General features: G+C 42.7%; 1 protein-coding gene across 9 annotated transcripts in view; it reads right to left on the reverse strand.

The window, feature by feature from the left end:
- The window catches only part of fap (fibroblast activation protein, alpha), a 111,351-nt gene that overhangs the window by 12,768 nt on the left and 76,975 nt on the right, over window positions 1–21,608 (reverse strand). For all 9 annotated transcript variants that reach the window (XM_078552288.1, XM_078552283.1, XM_078552286.1 and 6 more), the window contains 4 exons: window positions 15,587–15,656; window positions 14,282–14,476; window positions 14,049–14,103; window positions 11,488–11,587 (listed from right to left, as the gene is read on the reverse strand). In XM_078552288.1, coding sequence (XP_078408414.1) covers window positions 11,488–11,587; window positions 14,049–14,103; window positions 14,282–14,476; window positions 15,587–15,656 — 420 coding nt within the window. The remainder of the gene's footprint in view (window positions 1–11,487; window positions 11,588–14,048; window positions 14,104–14,281; window positions 14,477–15,586; window positions 15,657–21,608) is intronic.

Here is a 21,608-nt window from a genome sequence, read left to right on the forward strand (position 1 = left end):
CACTGGGGCTCCTGGCCTGCCCGCCAACCTTAAGGTTGGACGGGCAGGGCCTTTAACAATCTCAATTAGCCTGTTAATGGCCTTAATTGGCCATTGACAGGTCGGCGGGTGGACAGCTGATTTCATTGACCGCCCGCCTTCCTAAAAATTTAAAGGGACCGGGATGACGTCAGGGGTTCCTCCCAATGTCATCCCGCGTCATTTTCCCGTTGGCGAGTGGGCCCTGCCCCCAAATCGCCGACGGGAAAATCCTGGCCAATAGCTCTTCATTACTTTTCTGATTTATGATGATCATTTCTGATACAACTCATTACTTTAAGGATCTCCCTCTATTTAAAAAATTCAGGTAAAATATATATTCTGTGAGCCACATTTGGAAACAAAATGTTTGTATGGCTTTCAGAAACATAGAAAAATATCTTGTAATTATTATTGAATATTATGGCCTGCATTTTTGCTCCCTACCCGACCGGCTCTACAAACCCAACCCAGGAGAAAGTTTTGGAATTTTTAATTCAGGGTGTGGGGGGGGGGCGGGGGGGGGGGGGGTGGCGCAGGGGTGGAGTCCTCTGAGCTAGGTGGCCTCAGAAAGAGTGTGAGGGTGACGGATGTAGAGACAGGCTGAAGTTATTTTTTAAAAACCCAATAAAATTGAAAAAAAGAGTCCTTCACCCCACCACACACATCCCATGCCCCATGCATGCCAACCCAAGCCACTTCATGCACCCCTCCCACTCCCCCCATACCCTCCATGGCAACCCTTGCACCTCTACCCAACCCATAAGCTTATATCTCCCATCCAACCTATGATCCTCTATCCACCCCCATGGCCCTTTATAGCCCCTATACCAACAGTGCTAACTCATGTCTCCATCCGCCACCCTTTGCTCTAACACCTACCATGCCAACTCACCCAGTGTCCATCATGGGCAGACAACAGGAGCCATGCCAAAATTAAATAAAATAAAGTTCTAAGTGTCTATTGCAGACATTATTTTAAAAAAAACTCTTATTCATAAAACCCATTCACTACATTTGCATTCCTTCAACTACATAATCCATTGTAAGAAGAAACATTAAATTCAAGGTACTTAATCCCTTATAAAAAAAAGCATTTGAATTCATGGTCCCACTTCAAAGAGTCTATAACCATTTGTAGCTGTCAATCAAACTGTGAAATGACAGGCACCCTACTCTGATAATGGAAGGTTGTTAAATCAGTCATGATAGCCCTGAAGCCTATGTCAATAGACAGAGTGAAATAGCAAGCAATGATTTTTTTTAACATTCCACAGTTTTTTTCTCCAAAGATTTAAAGGGCAGGAGTTTTAAATTCCTTGACAGGTGGACAGTGCTTTTGAATTTTTTGACAGTTCCTCTCGACAGTTTTCATGACAGTTCCAATGCGTTTATGCACTTTTTCTGCACATTCATGTCCACTTTTAACTATTCCAAAGTGCACGTACCCCTCCCAAAGGTGGCCCAGGACCGCATCCAAAGGGGTACGCCACTTCTGTAAAAGATTCTGTAAAGCTTAGACCTGCTCTTAGCAGGTCTAATCTACACACGTTGTGATTTCCACTGCTGGCTAACGAAAAGCCGACATGACTGGAGATCACTGCTGTTTTATATGAGCAGCCTCCTTTGCAAAATGGGCATGCACAAATCCCAACCCAGGCCCATTTCTGTCCCCACGAAAATGGTAGGTGCCATGTTCAGGGACAGAACTTCCGGATTTTGACCTCTGCCATTTCTGTCATTGTGAAAATTCAGGCATATGACTTTACATTTAGCATCAGACTTCATAATTATATATTATTAAATCATAGAATTATAGTCATTACAGCACAGAAGGACTCCATTCACACCACGACAGCTGAAACCATTGAATCGATCGTTAACTTCAACACTTGAACTATTACTGTTTCCCCAACCACACGAGGAAGGTTGTATAGATAAATGTGTTTTTGGCGGTTTTGCATGTTTGAAGATTATTGACCAGTATCTGGAAAGCATTCTTTGCTTTTCTCCATTAAAGGGATGAATGTCTTTGTGGTGATGGAAAAAGATGTGTGCTCACCAGTGGCCAGGAAAAACATTTACATGATTTTTCTTGAATTGGTTCATTTGCATTTTCAATGTGGTAGTCATTGGCGTAAATCTTGTGTAAACTGGGTACAATCACCTGGACTGCATGAAAATTAGAGTTCAACCTTAAAAAAACAGTCCGAACTGAATAATTCAGCAACAGGCTGGTCACAAATCAGATAAGAAAGGTGCAGCACTTGGATTGCTCACTGGAATTTCAGATAAACAAATTGGATGCTTCATCAATATTCTTTTCATACTGCTCAAAAATGTCTAAAACAAGAACCACTTTAACCAAATCTGAACTAATATTTATATGTTTAGATCTCAAATTTTGTTTGATAACCCATCTTTTGACGCTCCTTGTGATGTTTTACTACAGTAAGGGCATTATATAAATTGGAGTTGTTATTGTTGAAAGAAGTACTTTAAAAGGAAATGAAGTTAATGTTTCCTTCAGTTCACCAGATCTTCAGATAAACTTGTCTAACGTGCTGGGGGAGCTGTTTGACTAATTTTTTGGGGTATAAAGCTACAGCCATTGTAGGAGAGCCACAAATCTATTAAATTAATAACTGGGTCTTTTTCTGGTTGGCAAGCTGCAACTAGTGGAGTGGCACAGGGATCAGTGTTGGACCCTCAGCTATTCACCATTTACTCCAATGACTTGGATGTATGATAGCTAAATTTGCCATTGGCACTAAGATTGGTAGGCAAGTAGGTTGTCAAGAGGAGGTAAAGAGTCTACAAAGGGATATGGATAGGTTAGGTGAGTAGACAAAAAAATGGCAGATGGAATATAATAGGGGAAATGTGAACTTACCCACTTTAGCAGGAGAAATAGAAAAACAGTATGCTATTTAAATGGAGAGATATTGTAGAATTTGGTGGCACAGAGGGATCTAGTACATGAATCACAAAAAGTTAGTGTGCAGGTGCAGCAGGTAATGAGGAAGGCAAATGGAATGCTGGTGTTTATTGTAAGGGGAATGGAATATAAAAGTAGGGAAGTTTTAATGCAGCTGTACAGGGCTTTGGTGAGACCACATCTGGAGCAGTTATATCCTTATTTGAAAAATGATTTAATTGCATTGGAAGCAATTAAGAGAAGGTTCACTCGATTCATTCCTGAGATGAAGGGCTTATCTTATGGAGAAAGGTTGAACAGGTTGGGCCTACACGCATTGGGGTTTAGAAGAATGAGAGGTGATCTTATTGAAACATATAAGATTCTGCGGGGACTTGATAGGATGGATATTGGGAGGATGTTTACTCTTGTGGGGGAGATTAGAACTAGGGGACACAGTTTAGGAATCAGGGGTCCCCCTTTTAATTCAGAGATGAGAATTTTTTTCTTTCAGAGGGCGGTTAGTATGTGGAATTGCCTTCCCCAGAAAGCAGTGGAGGCTGGGCCATTGAATTTATTTAAGGCTGAGTTATACAGATTTTTTTATAGACAACAGAGTCAAAGATTACAGGAGACAGACAGGAAAGTGGGGTTGAGACCACAGCCAGATCAGCCATGATCTCACTGAATGGTGGAGCAGGCTCAAAGGGCCAAAAGGCCTATTTCTGCTCCTAAGTCTTGTGTTCCTATATTTCTGTGTACTTGATCTGTACGGCTATGCAAATGAACCCAAGAGGCTTTGACGGATCTTGGATCTGAACTGTTAAGATTAAAGAAACTTGCGTTTAGCACAAAAAGGATGTAAATGTAACCAAATGCGCTAAAACTCAGATTTCTTTTCAGCCAATCGTGCCATAGCTATGGAATAATTGCTGACTACAGGGAAATACAATTAACCTTTAAGCATGTTACAAGCGATGCAACTCCATTGCCATTTGCTTTTAACAGGAATCTTGTCAAAAAGTTGCCAATTTCTGATCCATTAGAATGAGTGAGCTCATAGGCCTGAGTGTTGTCTGACTATTTTTTTAATGTTCTAAACAGGAAAATATTAGGAAGGTAAGAAATAGATTATTACTTTTTCAAAGATATATCATCTTAGGATAGGATGAACCATGCTCCGTTTATCATACTTATATTTACATTTATTATATAGTCATTATATATAAACTACAAAAGAATTTGGATGTGGAATTGTCTTCGGAGTGCACTGAAGCCCCTGCTATGGAGGCCAGAGGTCCTCTGTGTGCGATGGTCACATCCGGCACAGCCCATACAGTGTCCCATGTTGGGAAAGATGTTTATGTGGGTGTTCCATGCATACACTGAAAGCTTGCCAACTGACCAGTTTGTGGCGACAGACAGTTGTACTGGATTTGGTGACCTGTCCACGCAAAGGCTGCAACAGGTTTGGGGGCTTCAGCTTTGGTGCCCCTGGGCCTGTAACAGGGGAGGAAGAGGAGCACAAGCTACAGAGAGGGGAAGCTCTGGGCACTGCTCTCTGGCAAGTTGGATTTGTGTTTCTCCGAGCTCCTTAACAGTGACAATAGGCTGTCTCGCAGGCCAGCTAATGCATCCAGCATCTCAGTGTGAATGCCCATCAGCATTCTCCTGTGTGCTGCTCCATCTGAGACCCCTGTAGAAGAGCTTATGACCTGAATTTTATGATTCACCGCCGGTGAATTTGAAGGCCGGGGAGGCTTGTAAAATCCTGTGCATGGCTTTCCCGCCACTTACCCACTCATGTTCAGCCTGTGTGAAATTTATGGGAGGCGGTGGCGCTGTGGGTGGCCTGCCCACCCATGTGACTCTTGAGGTCCTTAAATGACCAATTAAGGGCCTTATTGCACCCCCACTGCAATCTTACCTGCAGGGCAAGGTCCAAATCAAGTGGGTAGCCCTGCAGCTTTAGCTGTGCAGGCTGGTGTTGGACAAGGCAGGGAGAACTTCCTTAGTGGGTCCCCTGGGCCCATCGAAGGTCCACCACCCCAAGATCACACTTCCCCCTTTACCCTCACCCCTAGCCTCTTGAACCTTTTCCCCCATCCCCCTCGCCGGGGCCTGCCAGCTTGACCCCACTGAAATCCTCCTCCCACCTCTGATTTATCATGGTGTCTGGCTCCAGCAATGATCTCCACTGGGGTTGCCTGTAGACCCAGCAGTGGCCACGACTCCCACCTGGCACTGCTGGAGCTACAGAGCTGCCAGCTGCCTGATTGGCCAGTAACTTTCTGAAGACTTCTTGTCCTTGAGGGGCATAAATCCATCTCTAGCCTTTTTAGCCGAGGTCAGAGACCTCGGTGCTCTGTAAAATCCAGCCCTATATGATCTCCTAGTCACTTGTTCCCATCCGTTTTGGATGATGGTTCTTCGGACTTCCTGGGCTCCAAGGTTATATAATCTCTCTCCTCCTGTCCACCCCCATGGCTAGGGCCCACTCGTGAACCTAGAAGCCCTCTCTCTTCCCTGGTGCTCCATTTATGCAGCTCTAAATGTAGTCAGTGTCAGTGCAAGCAACCAGCAGCACTGAGCAGCTATCCCTGAGCGCAATTCCTCTTTAATAGGGGCGGATTGCCTTTAAGAGGAGTTAGCTGGCTGTACAACCCAAGATCAGTACACACTGCTCAACTCCCTAATGAGCACTCAAACAGCCAGCAGCATGACCAACACTAAATGTGGGGGTCAATGAGGGGGCAGCACCAAGTTTGTGTGCTGTCTGCCTCAAAGGCAATGGGTACCAGCAAGCCTCAAACTATGATCCCTGTACCTCAAAACAGGTCATAATGAATGTTTAGCCCCTTGAGTTTTTCATTCTCTATTTTTTTCTGGTTGGCCCTTCCAATCATGGACAATCTTTCTTCTATTGTCTTTACACAAGAACTTAAGATTGACATTGATGGTTTACAAGGTGACTGTATTGTCCAATTGCAGCAATTTTACTTGAGTTCCTATCTTTCAGTGGATGATTGCTGTCCCAGATCTATTTCTTTGGTGTGACTGCAGACTTCAAATTTTATCACTCTCAGCTGATTTATATTTTATGGCATTAAGTATACTGGACACAATTAAAGCCTTTTTCTTACTATGCTGTACAATGTTAATATGTTCTGCTTTGGGTTCATGCGCATGTAATCAACACATGCTGTTTTGATTATATTTCATGCTGTGCTGTTTCCTTGCTGTCAGGAGCTGCAAACACTCATCTAATAACCATAGACATAAATTGACTGTCAGTGATGTTATCATACGAACACTTAATGAGCTTGAAAACAAATTCCTCTCTCCATTCTAACAAAGGCATTATCCATTTATTTTAAATAGTGCTCCTATTAAAATTGTTGAGTAATGTGATACAAGCATTACAATTTACATATATCACCAACAGTAACTTTTAGTTATTATTTAGTTGTACTGTCAACTCAGACATTGACTTTATTTGTTGGAGGGATTATTTTGAACAAAGGTGCTAAATGGGTGCAGTGGTAAAAAGACTAACCTGTTTTAAATATGGATTTAGCACACAATTTTGGTCCTAAGTGCTCATTACCATAATTCAAACTTGCTGGGAGGTGCTAAACAGACACTTGCAAGTTTAGCATTATAGTGCTGATTGGACGTTATTTTCATGGAGCTTTGCACCCACTTCCACTGAAGATGTGGGGTGCCCTGGCTGGTACACAGCGGCACATTGCAGGATAGCTCAGGGACTGAGGGGGAGATCATACAGGTTCTCAGATGTGGCACCAGAGGTCCTGATGTAGGAGGTCCAGGAGGAAAGAATATCTGTACCTGAATGGGGGTAAGGGGGTTGGGGGGGCACTCCTGTCCCTTTCTCTTGCAGCAGCTAATCTTGCTGTGCCTGGTCACCAGTCTTCCCCCCCATTCCTGATCCAGAAAAAGTAAGATCCCTAAGCAAGAAGCCCATGACCAAGCATTCTCTTTCTCCTGATGACTCACATAAGGTACCCAATAAGGTTTTCTTTGGTAAATTCCTCAGAAAAAAATCACAATAAATATTATTTGAGTGTTGGTAAGTCTTCACAAAGTATTCCAGAAAGTTTCCTGATGTCTTTCAGAGGACCGGCCACAATGCAATGAAATGATGAGTATCTCTCAGTACACTTAAAATTGACATCGATGCGATGTTTACTCACAAACAGCTGGCTGCTGTTACGAGAGGGTGTTAGTAGAGCATTAGCCAACAAAATGCCATGCAGTCCCTTGAATGAGCGCTACCAGGCATTTTATGTGGCAATCAGCTATTTGATCAGCCTTTTGGCATCTGTTCCTAGTCTTTATCAAGATGATGTCTTGCACTTAACACGGGCTAAACCGACTTTTTAGCTTAAGACCCCATCATGGCCACCTTTTTATTTCTTTAGGACCTAAATTATGTGACAAAAATCACCCCTTGAAACAGTTTCTAGCATTTATTGGGCTGCATAGCATTTGTTGGTAAAGTATTTATTTTATAAGTGTTTCCTGTTATTGTTGCTTTCTTGTCTATGGTTTATTCAATCCCTCTATCAAAAACTGAAGAAACAACAGGTTCACCTTTTATATTGTTACATCTTTTCTTCACTACTAAATAAAATGTCATTTATCTTGGTGAATATTCCTAACAGTATTGTACCAACCTTATAATCAATTTTTTTATTATATACCAGAGAAAAAAAACAAATTTATATATTCATTGCAAAGCGTATTTTTGTGTAAACCAACTTATGTTCTGTAGAATCAGAATTATGAGCATTAAAAATCACAATGTGAATAAGTCATAGAACATACTAGCAGAGATCTGGCCAAAGCAAAATTAAAATGCTACTTTGTACTGTTTTCAAACATGCAGCAAAATAACTCAACAGTTCTAATAGGATTATATAATCACTGATAGTAGCCCAGAACTTGTGGTCAAAGAAGCAAAGCAGAGGCGTACGCAACTGACTGCATGTAAAACTACATCCATCTCTTTCTCATCAGCTGCAGCAGGAACTTTCTCTCCTGGCTGCAGCATGGATTCATTGGCAAATGGATTGGACAGGCCTAATGGCAAGATGCCTTCCCCGCTGACAGCAAGAGTTGAAGGCATGCCCCTTGAGATCTGTCTTCAGCTCAGTGGCAGATAAATGATATTTTTTTAATCATTTGCAATCTTTTCTTTGATGTGCTTTTAATTTCAGCTCTTGCCTGCACTCCCTGGGTTTGCTACCCAATTGCCACCCCTGCCCTGAGCAGATAGTCAACCTGCCAATAAAATAAATTAGCCATCTCGTGAGCCAGATGGCCATCAGTTCAGCCTGCTTCAAAGTTTTTAGTTTCAGAGCCTTTGATGACACAGCTGTGCAATAGAATCCTACTTATGAATGCTTGGCTGAGTTTCAAATCCATAAATGGATTCAGCACAGCAGAAGGTTGTTTACACAACTGTAAATGGAACTTTTAGCTTTGTTGATTGACAGTTTTATGAGCTTGTACTTTATCTTCCTTTGGAGTGATTTTTCAGTGCCAGTTTGTTTATTTGGACAAGACTAAGTGGTGTTAGAGGATTAAAGCTTTCTTCAATGGGAGGAAGAATGGTTGTCTGATTGACAGTTTTATGACTTGCCAGTGTTATTTGGTACTACACCTAATGGATAATGGAAAAGAGCTTTGAAAATTCAGCTAATGTCAGGACATTAAATCAATGTGGGAATTAAATCACAAAGTCCCCTGCACACATTAATATCTGATTCTCCAAACTGTCGCATTCAAAAGAGCATTTTCTCCACTGGAAAAAACACACTAATGCATCTGAATACTTTCATATTGTTGGTCAATTTAATAGCCACTTACCTTTTAAGAGCAAAACCCTACAATCAAGCACTGCATTAAAACATGCTTAAATTATGATACACCATCTAAATATGGTATGTGAGGTTGGCAACAACTTTTAACTTACCTGTCAAAAGGTTCCCGACTCCAGATTAGGAATTCCCCATGGTTCATGACTCTGCTGAGAAACTGTGAACCATGTCTCCAGCAATAGCCTGTCCGACTCCATCAAGATTGCAGAGTGTCTGAAATGCCTGCCCCGCAATGAAGTAGGCAAGGGTGGGATTGCTGAGTGTGGGCTTGCTACCTGCACCCTTATACCAGAGCCATAAAATTCCACAATATGGGGATGAGGGCAGGATTCCCAGAATTGGGTCTCACCCACCCTTTTAAATCCACTGCACCTCCCATTCCCCCCACCCCGCCCCTGCTCTGACATGGATGGAGGCATGAAAATTTGGCTCAGAGAGTCAAATAGAGTTGAAGGAGACATTAAATAGCACATGAGTTAAGGGAGAGAGAAGTGCACTAAGTTCAGCTGAGGGAGCTGGAGCTAAAAATAATGTTAGTTTGAACTGGGACCGAGAGGTGGATGTTGTGAAGGGAAAGAGTTATCCCATTTTATAGTAAGTGGCAGACAATTATCCTTTCAATCAAGCCTGCGGGAGGGAAAAGTGCTAGTTTGAACTGGGAGAGGGAGAAAGCTGTCAGCTTGAAAAGGAATAGAAGACATGCTCACGTTTGAATTAAGTGGGGACAAGAGGAGGACCGGGTCAAATTATGGATGGAAAAGGAGTGCCAGTGTGTGAAATGGGAGGTGTGGAAGAGGAGAGAGTGGCTTTAAGAAAAAATGGGTAAGTTGGATGGGGTACCGTATTTCTGTGCACCAAGTTCTGAAGGAACAGCGTGTCATTGTAAACTGGTTGGCGGAATTTTGATGTGGGGTAGTTACATTAAAGCAACTTTAGTGAAATGATACCATGTTGAAAATTTATATCCCATTGCATTTACTTTTTTGGATTAAAATGCATCAATTGTGAAGTATAAATTTTTTGAAAATTAATAGAATGCATAATTTTAATGTAAAAATTCATATTTCTCAAGGGACCATGGGCACGATTTTGGTTTGGGTCAGGACCCCAACATCATGGTCAAATGGGAATTAAGATGTCACACTGTTGGAAACAGTCATAGAGTAGTGATTTTCCTTCAATTGGCCAATTAACATACAAACATACGAATAAGGAGCAGGAGTAGGCCATTCATTCCCTCGAGCCTTCTCCACCATTTAATAAGGTCATGGCTGATCTGATTGTAACCTTACTCCTCATTCCTGCCTACCCCCCGTCAACCTTTCACCCCCTTGCTTATCAAGAATCTATCTAGCTCTGCCTTAAAAATATTCAAAGACTGCTGCCATCGCCTTTTCAGGAAGAGAGTTGCAAAGACTCACGACCCTCAGAGAAAAAATTTCGCCTCTTCTCAGTTTTAAATGGGAGTCCCCTTATTTTTAAACAGTGACCCCTAGTTCTAGATTCTCCCACAAGAGGAAACATCCGCTCCACATCCACCCTGTCAAGAGCTCTCAGCATCTTGTATTCTTAGCAACCAGTGGCGTGTTCGCTGTCCAAAAGGATGGTGGTTGGACTCTCAAAGCTAGAGAGCCAGTCGGAGTCACTCCAATACATAAGGAGTTGTAGCCAGCTGTGAAAGGTAAGGGAGTGAGAGGGTGCCTCCATCTTGAGGCATCCTCTCAGCAACTTTAAAACTTAAAACAAATAGTCACTGCGGCAGGGTCACCATTGTGGGGGTGGAGGGGAGGGGTCCTTCTCCACAGGGCAGCCAGCTTGCAGCTGTGGACAGACAGGCGGGGCAGGGCCTTAAAGCTTGCCTGCAGCATTGTCCCCCAAGCCCTCCAACCCCGGGTCTGCCATGGGAAGCTGCCTTCAGGCAGATTGCCTGGTTTTCAGTGCCTTCAGGAACCTGCAGGCTAACTGGAAAATTCCAGTCAGCCTCTGACAAGGCCACCTACCCACCTTAATTGGCTACCTGCCGACCATTCCGCCCCCAATTCTGCCTCTAGTAACTGACCCAGGTGGTGGGCTGCTGCCAGCACACTGACTAGCGGAGCAAATTTTCACGGCCTTCAATCGCTGAAATTTTGCCCCATAACTTTGGATCCTTCCTATAAATGCACCATTGATTTTGTGCCTTCAAAATTTACATATTTAGATACTTCAAAGCTTTTACGCACAACCTTTTTCCCTCTTAAATGAAAGAATGCCGGGTATACCCACAGCTTAAAACACAATCTCATGTAATTACTTGTTTTCATATAGTATAAGCTAATAATCATGCCTATTCTTGAGTTGTCTAATTTTGGATGATATGCCAGCTTCTTGAAGCTGTTTGTCAGCTTTTGTTAGGTTTGTAAGTTGCATAATTCTTACCAAAGATCACAACCATCTCCTTACCCAGGTTTTCCACTTGAGCAAATTGGAAGTAGATTCTTCCATATCACCAGCAAAATCAGATGCATACCTGACTACCAAAGGCCAGACATGTTTCCACTAAACCACCAGACACAGTCATAACTGTTCATTTATTTTTAAATTGTATATCTTTACTTGGTACGTAAAAGTTGTTATAATCTAAACATTTAAATATTTATCAGAACATACCATAATATGTCCAGTTTGACACAGGGGCAACTGCAATTCCACATTTGAATAGCTTACTGCCAGCTCCAAGTACCATAGATGTGACATATCCTCCATAAGACTAAAGATGATTGAAAGCAATTAGTCACAGTTAAGTTACCATATATTAATCGGTTGTTAGTAAACAAAATGAATGAGTGAATGCTGAGATTTATAATCAAAGACAGATGAGACAATCAAAACTCTAACACAAAATGCTTAATACTACCTAAGAATTGACAGAAGGTTTGTAATCAAGACATTTGCTTAGCTTTTTCTTTCACGGATGCTAATGAACCTACTGTATATTTCCATAATGTTTCTGATTTTGTTTCAGTAGTCAAAATGTTGAGTGGTTGAGGCTTTGGGCCAAGTTATTTTTGAAAACTAATTGCAGTTTTAATTTCAAATATTGTATTTTAGTGCAGCTCTATGTATTTTTCTGAAGGGACCCTGATGGTCAGGGTGGGTAGAGTCAGCAGCCACGGAGACAGAGGAGAATCTTGGTCTCCTAAGAACCATGCCTCCAATGTTTCTGTTCCTTCAAATCATGCACGTACTGTGAACTGATGCACAATGAAAGCATCATGGCTGCTTCCCAGACAATTGCATTCACATGAATAATGATTTTCTGTGATCAGTTCTCAATTTCAACAATAACCTAGCTTTAAGAAAAACTACTAAGCAGACCAACCTACTTCCACAAGAAATAGCCATTTTATTTGGATGAGTCAGTAATGTTGGCAGAACCTTGCTCAAACTGATAAATTTCGTAAGGGACCACATTTGAAAAACTTGGTCTATTATTAGGAAGGAATTTGCAAAGCTTCAGTGAGATCTACTTTTGCACAATAGAATCACCTGGAGTGGTGAATTGCAATGTACGGTCAGGGAACGAGATTCTCAACTTGAGCCTGATTACTGGTGAGGCTCCATGTCACATGTGAAGATATGGAAAATGTGCTGTACTGTGTGGGTAGCTCACTTATCTAAAAATGCTGCCTTTTGAATTAATATGGTTCTTTTCTCATAAAACCTGAAAATATAGCAAATAGTGACCAAAAATAGTAATAGGCTTCATGAGCAGATAGACAGACAAAGTGGATGGAATTCAGTGTAGAAAAGTATGGTAGGAAAAATGGGGAGAGAAAATAGATACTGAATGATACAATTTTATAGGGGATGAAACAGCAGGAAGACCTGTACAAGGGGTGCACAAATCTTTGCATGACAGGTTAACAAAGCAATTTATATTGTATCATTAATAGAGGCATCAAGTATGAAAGCCAGGAAATCATACTAAACTGAATGTAAAATATTCGCTTGGCAGTGGTTGGGGCAACATTCCTCTAAGCTGAAAGCAAAATACTGCAGATGCTGTAAATCTGAAACAAAAACAAAAATTGCTGGAAAAACTCAGCAGGTCTGACAGCATCTGTGGAAAGGAAGACAGAGTTAACGTTTTGAGTCCATATGATTCCTCTAAGCTGTTTGGCCATGCAGCAACCAGTAAGTTCTTGTGCAAAGCTCACACGAGTCTGCCTGTTTAACTTATCACACATGCATGGCCATGCAATAAAAATTTAAAGGGGCCTGCATACTTAAACAAATTGTCTACACACTCGCAAAAAAAAAAAATAGGGTGTACATTAAGCTGGAGATTTCTGTCCAATTCTGGACACCACACTTTTATAAGGATGTGACGGCTTTAAGGAGAAAAAAATGCAGGATATGGAGAAAGATTGGGAGAATGGAACTAACTGAAAAAAATGCAGGATATGGAGAAAGATTGGGAGGGTGGAACTAACTAGATTGCTTGTTGAAAGAGCCAGTGCAAAAGGGATGGGTCAAATGGTCTCCTTCTGCGCTACACTACAATTCTATGAATGTTTTGTCCATATTAAAGTGTTTTCTTCACAACCAGAGCTAACAATGTTAAAAGAAATACAAAAATAACATGTCTACTACCACAGCAACTCTTAAATTATCCGATTTAATTACTGTTAATTTTTTTGGCCTGTAATAAATTGAAAATAAAAGATATTTCACCCAGCTAGTGGCAATTGTTTCATGAGTAATTGCAATACTCAATATGATTTGGTGTTATACACTTCAGGAAGGACACAGGTTTGATCGCTTTCAGTGCTAAGTTAGCTGATTTTGCTGAGAAATGGGAAGTGCACAAAAGTAATAGGGGGCCTCCAGTGGTAAACAAAACAGCCAGGGTTTCCATTTCTGATCACCATCCAGTGTCCTTCACAAAATTGTCTGTGAATGAGGGAAGGAATGGAAGAACTGAATATGTCTGTGTTATAGTTGAATAGCCTGCTATTAATCATTTTCATGGCTCAGAAAACAAAAAGGAGAGTAAAAATGTCTTTTTTATTTGGTACATCCGTCTTGACGAACAAAGTGTCTTGCTGAATTAATATGGCTGTAAGGATGCATCTTGTTTTTATCATTAAGGCAATACAAAACTAATCCTAATGTAGAAAGGAACTATAGGGAATCACATTTTTACCACAAATAATTTGACAACTTACCCATCCCCAGATTGCTATTTTTGTCTCATCAATGAATCCCAAATCAATGAATTTTCTACGAGGAAGCAAAATATTGCTTAGTTTTTTGAGCAGGTAAGCTACTTTTCCAATACCTTCTTCAAAGTCAACATTTTAAGTATTTTATATTTGTGGAATGCTTGTAACAATTTATGGTAATTAAAACACAAAAGTAATGCATAATTTGTTATTCTTAACTCTGACTAATTGTGCACCTTGTTGCTCTAATTTGATCTTCCACTTCATAAGTTCCCAGCCTTCGATATATTGCATGCATTATTTTGTCGCCTTGGTAACCGCTTCCCCTTCCATCAAAACTGGCAACAATAATCCCCTCTGTGCTGGCAAGGAATGTTGCCCAGTTAGTTGAGAAGCGGGCATCAGCTTTCTGACTGCCTGGTCCTCCATACCTGAAAAAAAAGTCACAGCAACAAAATGATCAAATCTGATGAAAATGTCCTGTGGTCTTCAATTCCCTTAATAGTTCCTCACCATCAGATTTATTTACAGCAACAAGTCTAAGTTAATGAATAGTAACCTTGGTTTTATTATTAGTTTTATATGCAAGTCAAGGGGATTTGATTGAAAAAAGTTGAAAATTCGTTGTCAGCAAAGTTTCAAAGCCTTTAAATTGGCAAGTATTGAGTAACTGTAACCATAAACTGAGTAAATTAATCTTTTATCCAGTGATGCTGCAGGGCAGGCTAAAAAAGTTAAAGCTGCACCACATTCATTATTACAAAATAATTAGCATTTGCATTGCATTGATAACATTGAAAACACCCCAAAGCACAAGCAAATTTCAGTGGCCAGGCTTCCTATCACATGCTAATTAACACAACTGAGAAGTCAGTGGAATGGGAAGAGGCTCGAGGCTTCCTTGTGGGGCCCAGAGGAGCATTCCTGTTCCTCATGGTCTGTTTAGAAGCAAATAAAGTGTTAAAAACTTACCTTAATGAACTTGGCTCTGGGTGCTGCTCCCATCAGGTTTAGCCTGGTGAGGAAGCTAACACTCTCTCAGGCCTCAAGTTAAAATAGCAGATTGGGCCCTGACGACATTATTGGAACCCAATCTTTTGATTTAAGGAGGACCCTGACAACTTGGGATAGGTGTCCTTACCACCTACAGTTTAAAATTTCTGGCAGCCAGAGCAGACAGCAAAACAACGGCCACATCCAGTGCTCCATTTAAACTGCGCCCCTGCCATCCTGACTGATTTTTGCCAGGTGGAGGAGCAGTGGAGTTCAAATCAGGGCCATGGAATCAGAACTTATTTGTGTATTGTGTAATTAAGTCAGAAGCAATATGAGGATGCACTTTAGTTATTGTTAGAAAGAATCCCTCAGCTCCTACATAGCACAAATCTAGACTTTCAATGCCTATTCTATGAGTAACATTATTTTTGCATTTGAAATGAGACATTAGGAGAAATGGAAAGAGAGGAATATGTTGTACCAAATGTCATTGCTTTCATCAGATTATTTTTTTAGGGAAGAATAGACTTTGGAATTACACTTACACATCGATGAGCAGAGGATACTTTTTTGATTCAATAAAATGTGGTGGAAGTATCATCTGAAACCAATAATCTGAAAAAAAATTAAATTAGTACCACTTACAATTGCCATTAACACAGAATACAATTTGTTTTGGAATATGACAAAGATAAAATATTGCCACTTTTTATTTTTTACTTAACTGACTTTAAGCAAATATTGATGATGGATCAGCCACTTTCCCGTAGGTACACATGGGCCATTTATTTGTACTTCTTATCAGTGCTGTCAACCTCCATTTTAAACATTAACCAATTTTCAAATGGAATATTTCAGAAGTGTGTGCTATAGTTTCCTATCAAGCTGTTTTTCTTCAGTGAGTCAAGAACAAATACCATTTTGCCACTTTCACTGTTTGCTGCATTTTACCCTTGAATTAGATTTACTTTTGGAAGTGTACTGCAATCCTGCGACATAATCCAAATAATAGTGACTTCAAATGAATAAAGAAAGAAATATGTAGCATTTTACAACCTCTTCATATTGGCTTAAAGTGAAGCTTCTGTGATGGATACTAATGTGACTAATTGTTTACTTGAAGAGCTCAAGGAAACTTGGTGGGTGACGCACACAATATCCTAGACAGACAATGCTTCACTTTAAAGAGGAATTAGGAAGGAAGAGAACATGCATTGTCTCTAAGTGAGAAATCACCAAGTTTGAAATATTGCCCATTGATTATGAAAAAGAAAACATTCAAAAATAGCACAGGGCTGGTTTTCATAACTGCAAATTGGGTGGTCGACCTCCACCCCTGTGCAAACATAAGGTCAGGTCGGCAACGCGATATCATTACACCAGTCTCCGAAGTAATGGAAGGTGAGCGGGCGAGGAAATTGGCAGTCCACCTGTCATTTTCAAATGACTAATTAACCAATTATTGAGCTTGTTAATGACCTAATTGTCTGCAATATTTTGTTGCCTGCTCCTTTTTCAATGTTACATGTGAAAATGTTTGGGATTGTTTTATGGCAGCTACGATGAGGCAACACAAGGGTGGAAGAAAAATCTTGCCATCAGGACAATAGCTGCATGTAGCAGCAGATTCTGCTAGTGAAGGTGGCAGTGTCTGCATGTTTTTTTAAAACTCTTTTTTAGCTTTTTAGAGCTTTCAGTAAAAATAGAGATTCAGAGATCAGGAGACCTTCAAACTTGTAGCTGTAACTGACTTCCTGTTCGTGGCATTACCGCTTTGCCGCATGATGTCCTAGCCTACAGTCCTGATTGGGTGTGGAGCCCCCCTTTACATCTCTAGTCGGCCTCCTTCCTGCCGGACGAACGCTAATTGGCCATCTGACCCATGATTCGATAAGCTGAGATGGCAGGGTTGGGAGAGGGTGGACCACTTGACTTCCGTTCCACGTTCCTCACCCGCCAAAAAACGTAAAATCCAGCCCACAGACTTTCCTGAAAGCACAGCTGCTGCAGAAGATCACAGAATCATGCCTGTATTACATGGAGCTACGTTTATAGTCGAAATGGGGTAAAGGCACAAGGTGATCTAGGGGAACAAAAACAGAAACAGAAATACCTGGAAAAACTCAGCAGGTCTGGCAGCATCGGCGGAGGAGAGCACATTTGACGTTTCGAGTCCTCATGACCCTTCAACAGAACTAAGTAAAAATAGGAAAGGGGTGAAATATAAGCTGGTCTAAGGAGTGCGGGGGGGGGGGGTTAGGACAAGCCGCCAGTAATAGGTGGAGATACCCAAAAGATGTCACAGACAAAAGGACAAAGAGATGTTGAAGGTGGTGATATTATCTAAAGGAACGTGCCAATTAAGAGTAGAAAGCAGGACAGATAAGGTACAGATAGCTCTAGTGGGGGTGGGGGAATACTAAAAGGGCTAAAAGGTAGAGATAAACAATGGGTGGAAATACATTTAAAAATAATGGAAATAGGTGGGAAAAGAAAAATCTATATAAATTATTGGAAAAAACAAAAAGGAGGGGGAAGAAACGGAAAGGGGGTGGGGATGGAGGAGAGAGTTCAAGATCTAAAATTGTTGACCTCAATATGCAGTCCGGAAGGCTGTAACGTGCCTAGTCGGAAGATGAGGTGCTGTTCCTCCGGTTTGCGTTGAGCTTCACTGGAACAATGCAGCAAGCCAAGGACAGACATGTGACTTGAGAACAGGGTGGAGTGTTGAAATGGCAAGCGACAGGGAGGTCTGGGTAATGCTTGCGGACAGACCGAAGGTGTTCTGCAAAGCGGTCACCCAGTCTGCATTTGGTCTCTCCAATGTAGAGGAAACCGCATTGGGAGCAACGAATGCAGTAGACTAAGTTGAGGTAAGTGCAAATGAAATGCTGCTTCACTTGAAAGGAGTGTTTGGGCCCTTGGACAGTGAGGAGAGAGGAAGTGAAGGGGCAGGTGTTACATCTTCTGCGGTTGCATGGGAAGGTGCCGTGGGAGGGGGTTGAGGAGTAGGGGGTGTTGGAGGAGTGGACCAGGGTGTCACAGAGGGAACGATCCCTACGGAATGCTGCCAGGGGGGGTGAAGGGAAGATGTGTTGGTGGTGGCATCATGCTGGAGTTGGCGGAAATGGCGGAGGATGATCCTTTGAATGCGGAGGCTGGTGGGGTGATAAGTGAGGACAACCCTATCATGGTTCTGGGAGGGAGGAGAAGGCGTGAGGGCGGATGCGCGGGAGATGGGCCGGACACATTTGAGGGCCCTGTCAACCACCATGGGTGGAAAACCTCGGTTAAGGAAGAAGGAGGACATGTCAGAGGAACTGTTTTTGAAAGTGGCATCATCAGAACAGATGTGATGGAGGCGAAGGAACTGAGAGAATGGGATGGAGTCCTTACAGGAAGCGGGGTGTGAGGAGCTGTAGTCGAGGTAGCTGTGGGAGTCGGTAGGCTTGTAATGGATATTGGTGGACAGTCTATCACCAGAAATTGAGACAGAGAGGTCAAGGAAGGGAAGGGAAGTGTCAGAGATGGACCATGTGAAAATGATGGAGGGGTGGAGATTGGAAGCAAAGTTAATAAATTTTTTCAGGTCCCGACGAGAGCATGAAGCAGCACCGAAGTAATCATCGATGTACCGGAGAAAGAGTTGTGGGAGGGGGCCGGAGTAGGATTGGAACAAGGAATGTTCCACATACCCCATAAAGAGACTGGCATAGCTGGGGCCCATGTGGGTACCCATAGCCACACCTTTTATTTGGAGGAAGTGAGAGGAGTTAAAGGAGAAAGTGTGAGAACAAGTTCAGCCAGACGGAGGAGAGTAGTGGTGGATGGGGATTGTTCGGGCCTCTGTTCGAGGAAGAAGTGGAAAGCCGCCAGACCATCCCGGTGGGGGATGGAGGTGTAGAGGGATTGGACGTCCATGGTGAAGAGGAGGCGGTTGGGGCCAGGGAACTGGAAAATTGTTGATGTGACATAAGGTGTCAGAGGAATCACGGATGTAGGTGGGAAGGGACTGGACAAGGGGAGAGAGAAGGGAGTCAAGATAGTGAGAAATGAGTTCCATGGGGCAGGAACAGGCTGACACAATCGGTCTGCCGGGACTGTCCTGTTTATAGATTTTGCGTAGGAGGTAGAAGCGGGCCGTCCGAGGCTGGGCGACTATCAGGTTGGAAGCTGTGGAAGCAAGATCTCCAGAGGAGGTGAGGTCAGTGACAGTCCTGGAAACAATGGCTTGATGTTCAGTGGTGGGGTCATGGTCCAGGTAGAGGTAGGAGGAAGTGTCTGCGAGTTGACACTCAGCCTCCGCGAGGTAGAGGTCAATGCGTCAGACAACAACAGCACCGCCCTTGTCAGTGGGTTTGACGACAATGTTAGGGTTAGACCTGAGAGAACGGAGTGCAGTAAGTTCAGAGAGAGACAGGTTAGAATGGGTGAGAGGAGCAGAGAAATTGAGACGACTAATGTCACGCCGACAGTTCTCAATGAAAAGATCAAAAGAAGGTAAGAATCCAGAGGGAGGGGTCCTGGTGGAGGGAGAATATTGGAGATGGGTAAAAGGATCCGTTGAACGGGGAGAGGATTCCTGCCCAAAGAACTGAGCACGGAGACGAAGGCGGCGGAAGAAGAGTTCAGCATCGTGCTGAGCCTGAAATTCGTTGAGATGAGGGCGTAAGGGTATGAAACTAAGTCCTTTGCTGAGCACTGAACGTTCAGCGTCGGAGAGGGGAAGGTCAGGGGGTATACTGAATACACGGTCGGGGCTGGGATTGGAAGGCGGGATGGGGACAGAGGGACAGGCAGGGGTGGAGGGTCTTGGATGGGTGTTGGTGTCGATGAGTTGTTGGAGCTTGCGTTCCTTAGCACTTGAGATAAAGAGAAAAAGTTTCTTGTTGAGGCGTCGGATGAGACGAAGAATAAAATGAAACTGGGGGCATGCGCAGCTTTGAAAAAGGGTGCGGCGGTGCTGCTGGAGGGAGAGGTCGAGTGTGTTCTTATGGCGGCGCATGGCACTGAGTGTGGATCTCAGAATGCGACGGGAACAGCAGTCCGAGGAACGTTGTATGTCCCGGAGATACCTGTAATCCTGGGTGGGTTCGAAACATGAGGGATGGAATTTCAGTTGAAATCCATGTGGGGTGAGTCGGAGACGGAGACAGTCACTGAGAAAGGAAATATGGCTGTGAAAGTGGGTTTTAGTAAATACCTTGTCAAACACCAGGAGAGAAATGGAAAGCAATGAAGGTGAACAAGGCAAAAGAGAGATACGAAAATCCTGACGGAGAGTAGCACAAAACTTCTTCAAGGTAGGCATTTCTTGAAGAGAAGTGGCAGTCAATTAAACACAGAGATAAAAGTAAAAAACTGCGGATGCTGGAAATCCAAAACAAAAACAGAAACAGAAATACCTGGAAAAACTCAGCAGGTCTGGCAGCATCGGCGGAGGAGAGCACAGTTGACGTTTTGAGTCCTCATGACCCTTCAACAGAACTAAGTAAAAATAGGAAAGGGGTGAAATATAAGCTGGTTTAAGTTGGGGTGGGGGTGGGGGTGGGGTGGTGGTTGTTGGGACAAGCAGCCAGTAATAGGTGGAGAAAACCAAAATATGTCACAGACAAAAGGACAAAGTTACCCAGACCTCCCTGCCGCTTGCCATTTCAACACGCCACCCTGCTCTTTATCTAGGTGATCTAGGGGTACAGAATCACAAATCATTAAAAATAGCAACACTGGTTAACTAAGCTATTAGAAATGCAACAAAGCACTGGGATTCAATTTTAGAGAAATAGACTTCAAAAACATTTGTTAGATCATGCTGTAATATTCCTCTAAGGGTTGGCAGCATGCCATCACTAGAAAGGAAATGTGTCATGTGATCCAGTCTCAGTTTCACTTTGGTCTATGAGTAGAACACAGCATACACAGCTCTGCTGCTGATGTTTTCAAGTTTTCTGCCTTTGTGTAAATGTTCCCATGTGTCTAGTTTAAATAAATGAACCACAACATGTTGACACAATACCTTTTGAGTGATTGGTACCTTTATGCCATTATGAAAACACAACATAGTGCTCAGCAGTGGTCAAACAGCGTGACAGCAAGATTAAGTACAGGTACAACATGGATCGATGGCCAACCTCTGCTGTGCAGCATTCGCACTAACCACCACTGCCAGCTCCTCCCAAACCGGAGTAGTAAGACTGCTGGGCCTCCTGTGGCCAGAGTGGGGTTGGAGGACATCATGGTCAGCCTCCAAAAGGCATTCCAGTGACAGGTCACTGAACTCTCTTTGGCTTTCAGGGCCATGTCTTCACTGGAGCAGTCCTGGGCTGCAAGCATTGAGAACTATGTGTGTGGCTGCAGTTTAGATATGGCACCCGGAGTGAGGAAACTGTGAGGTAATGCCGTGGAGAGCGATTCAGAGGCTGCCCGCCAGCGAGACAGCATGTATCCTGTGGTTGTATAATTAATAAGGCAGGAAGCAGATGATATGGCATGAAAACTCGCCATTGTGGCTGGTGGATAAAATGCTGTTTTTCATGCCCACTACTACACTTAGTGCAAATCTGGGAT

This window comes from Cetorhinus maximus, chromosome 11 (assembly GCF_964194155.1).
Source record: "Cetorhinus maximus chromosome 11, sCetMax3.hap1.1, whole genome shotgun sequence".
NCBI lineage: Eukaryota > Metazoa > Chordata > Chondrichthyes > Lamniformes > Cetorhinidae > Cetorhinus > Cetorhinus maximus.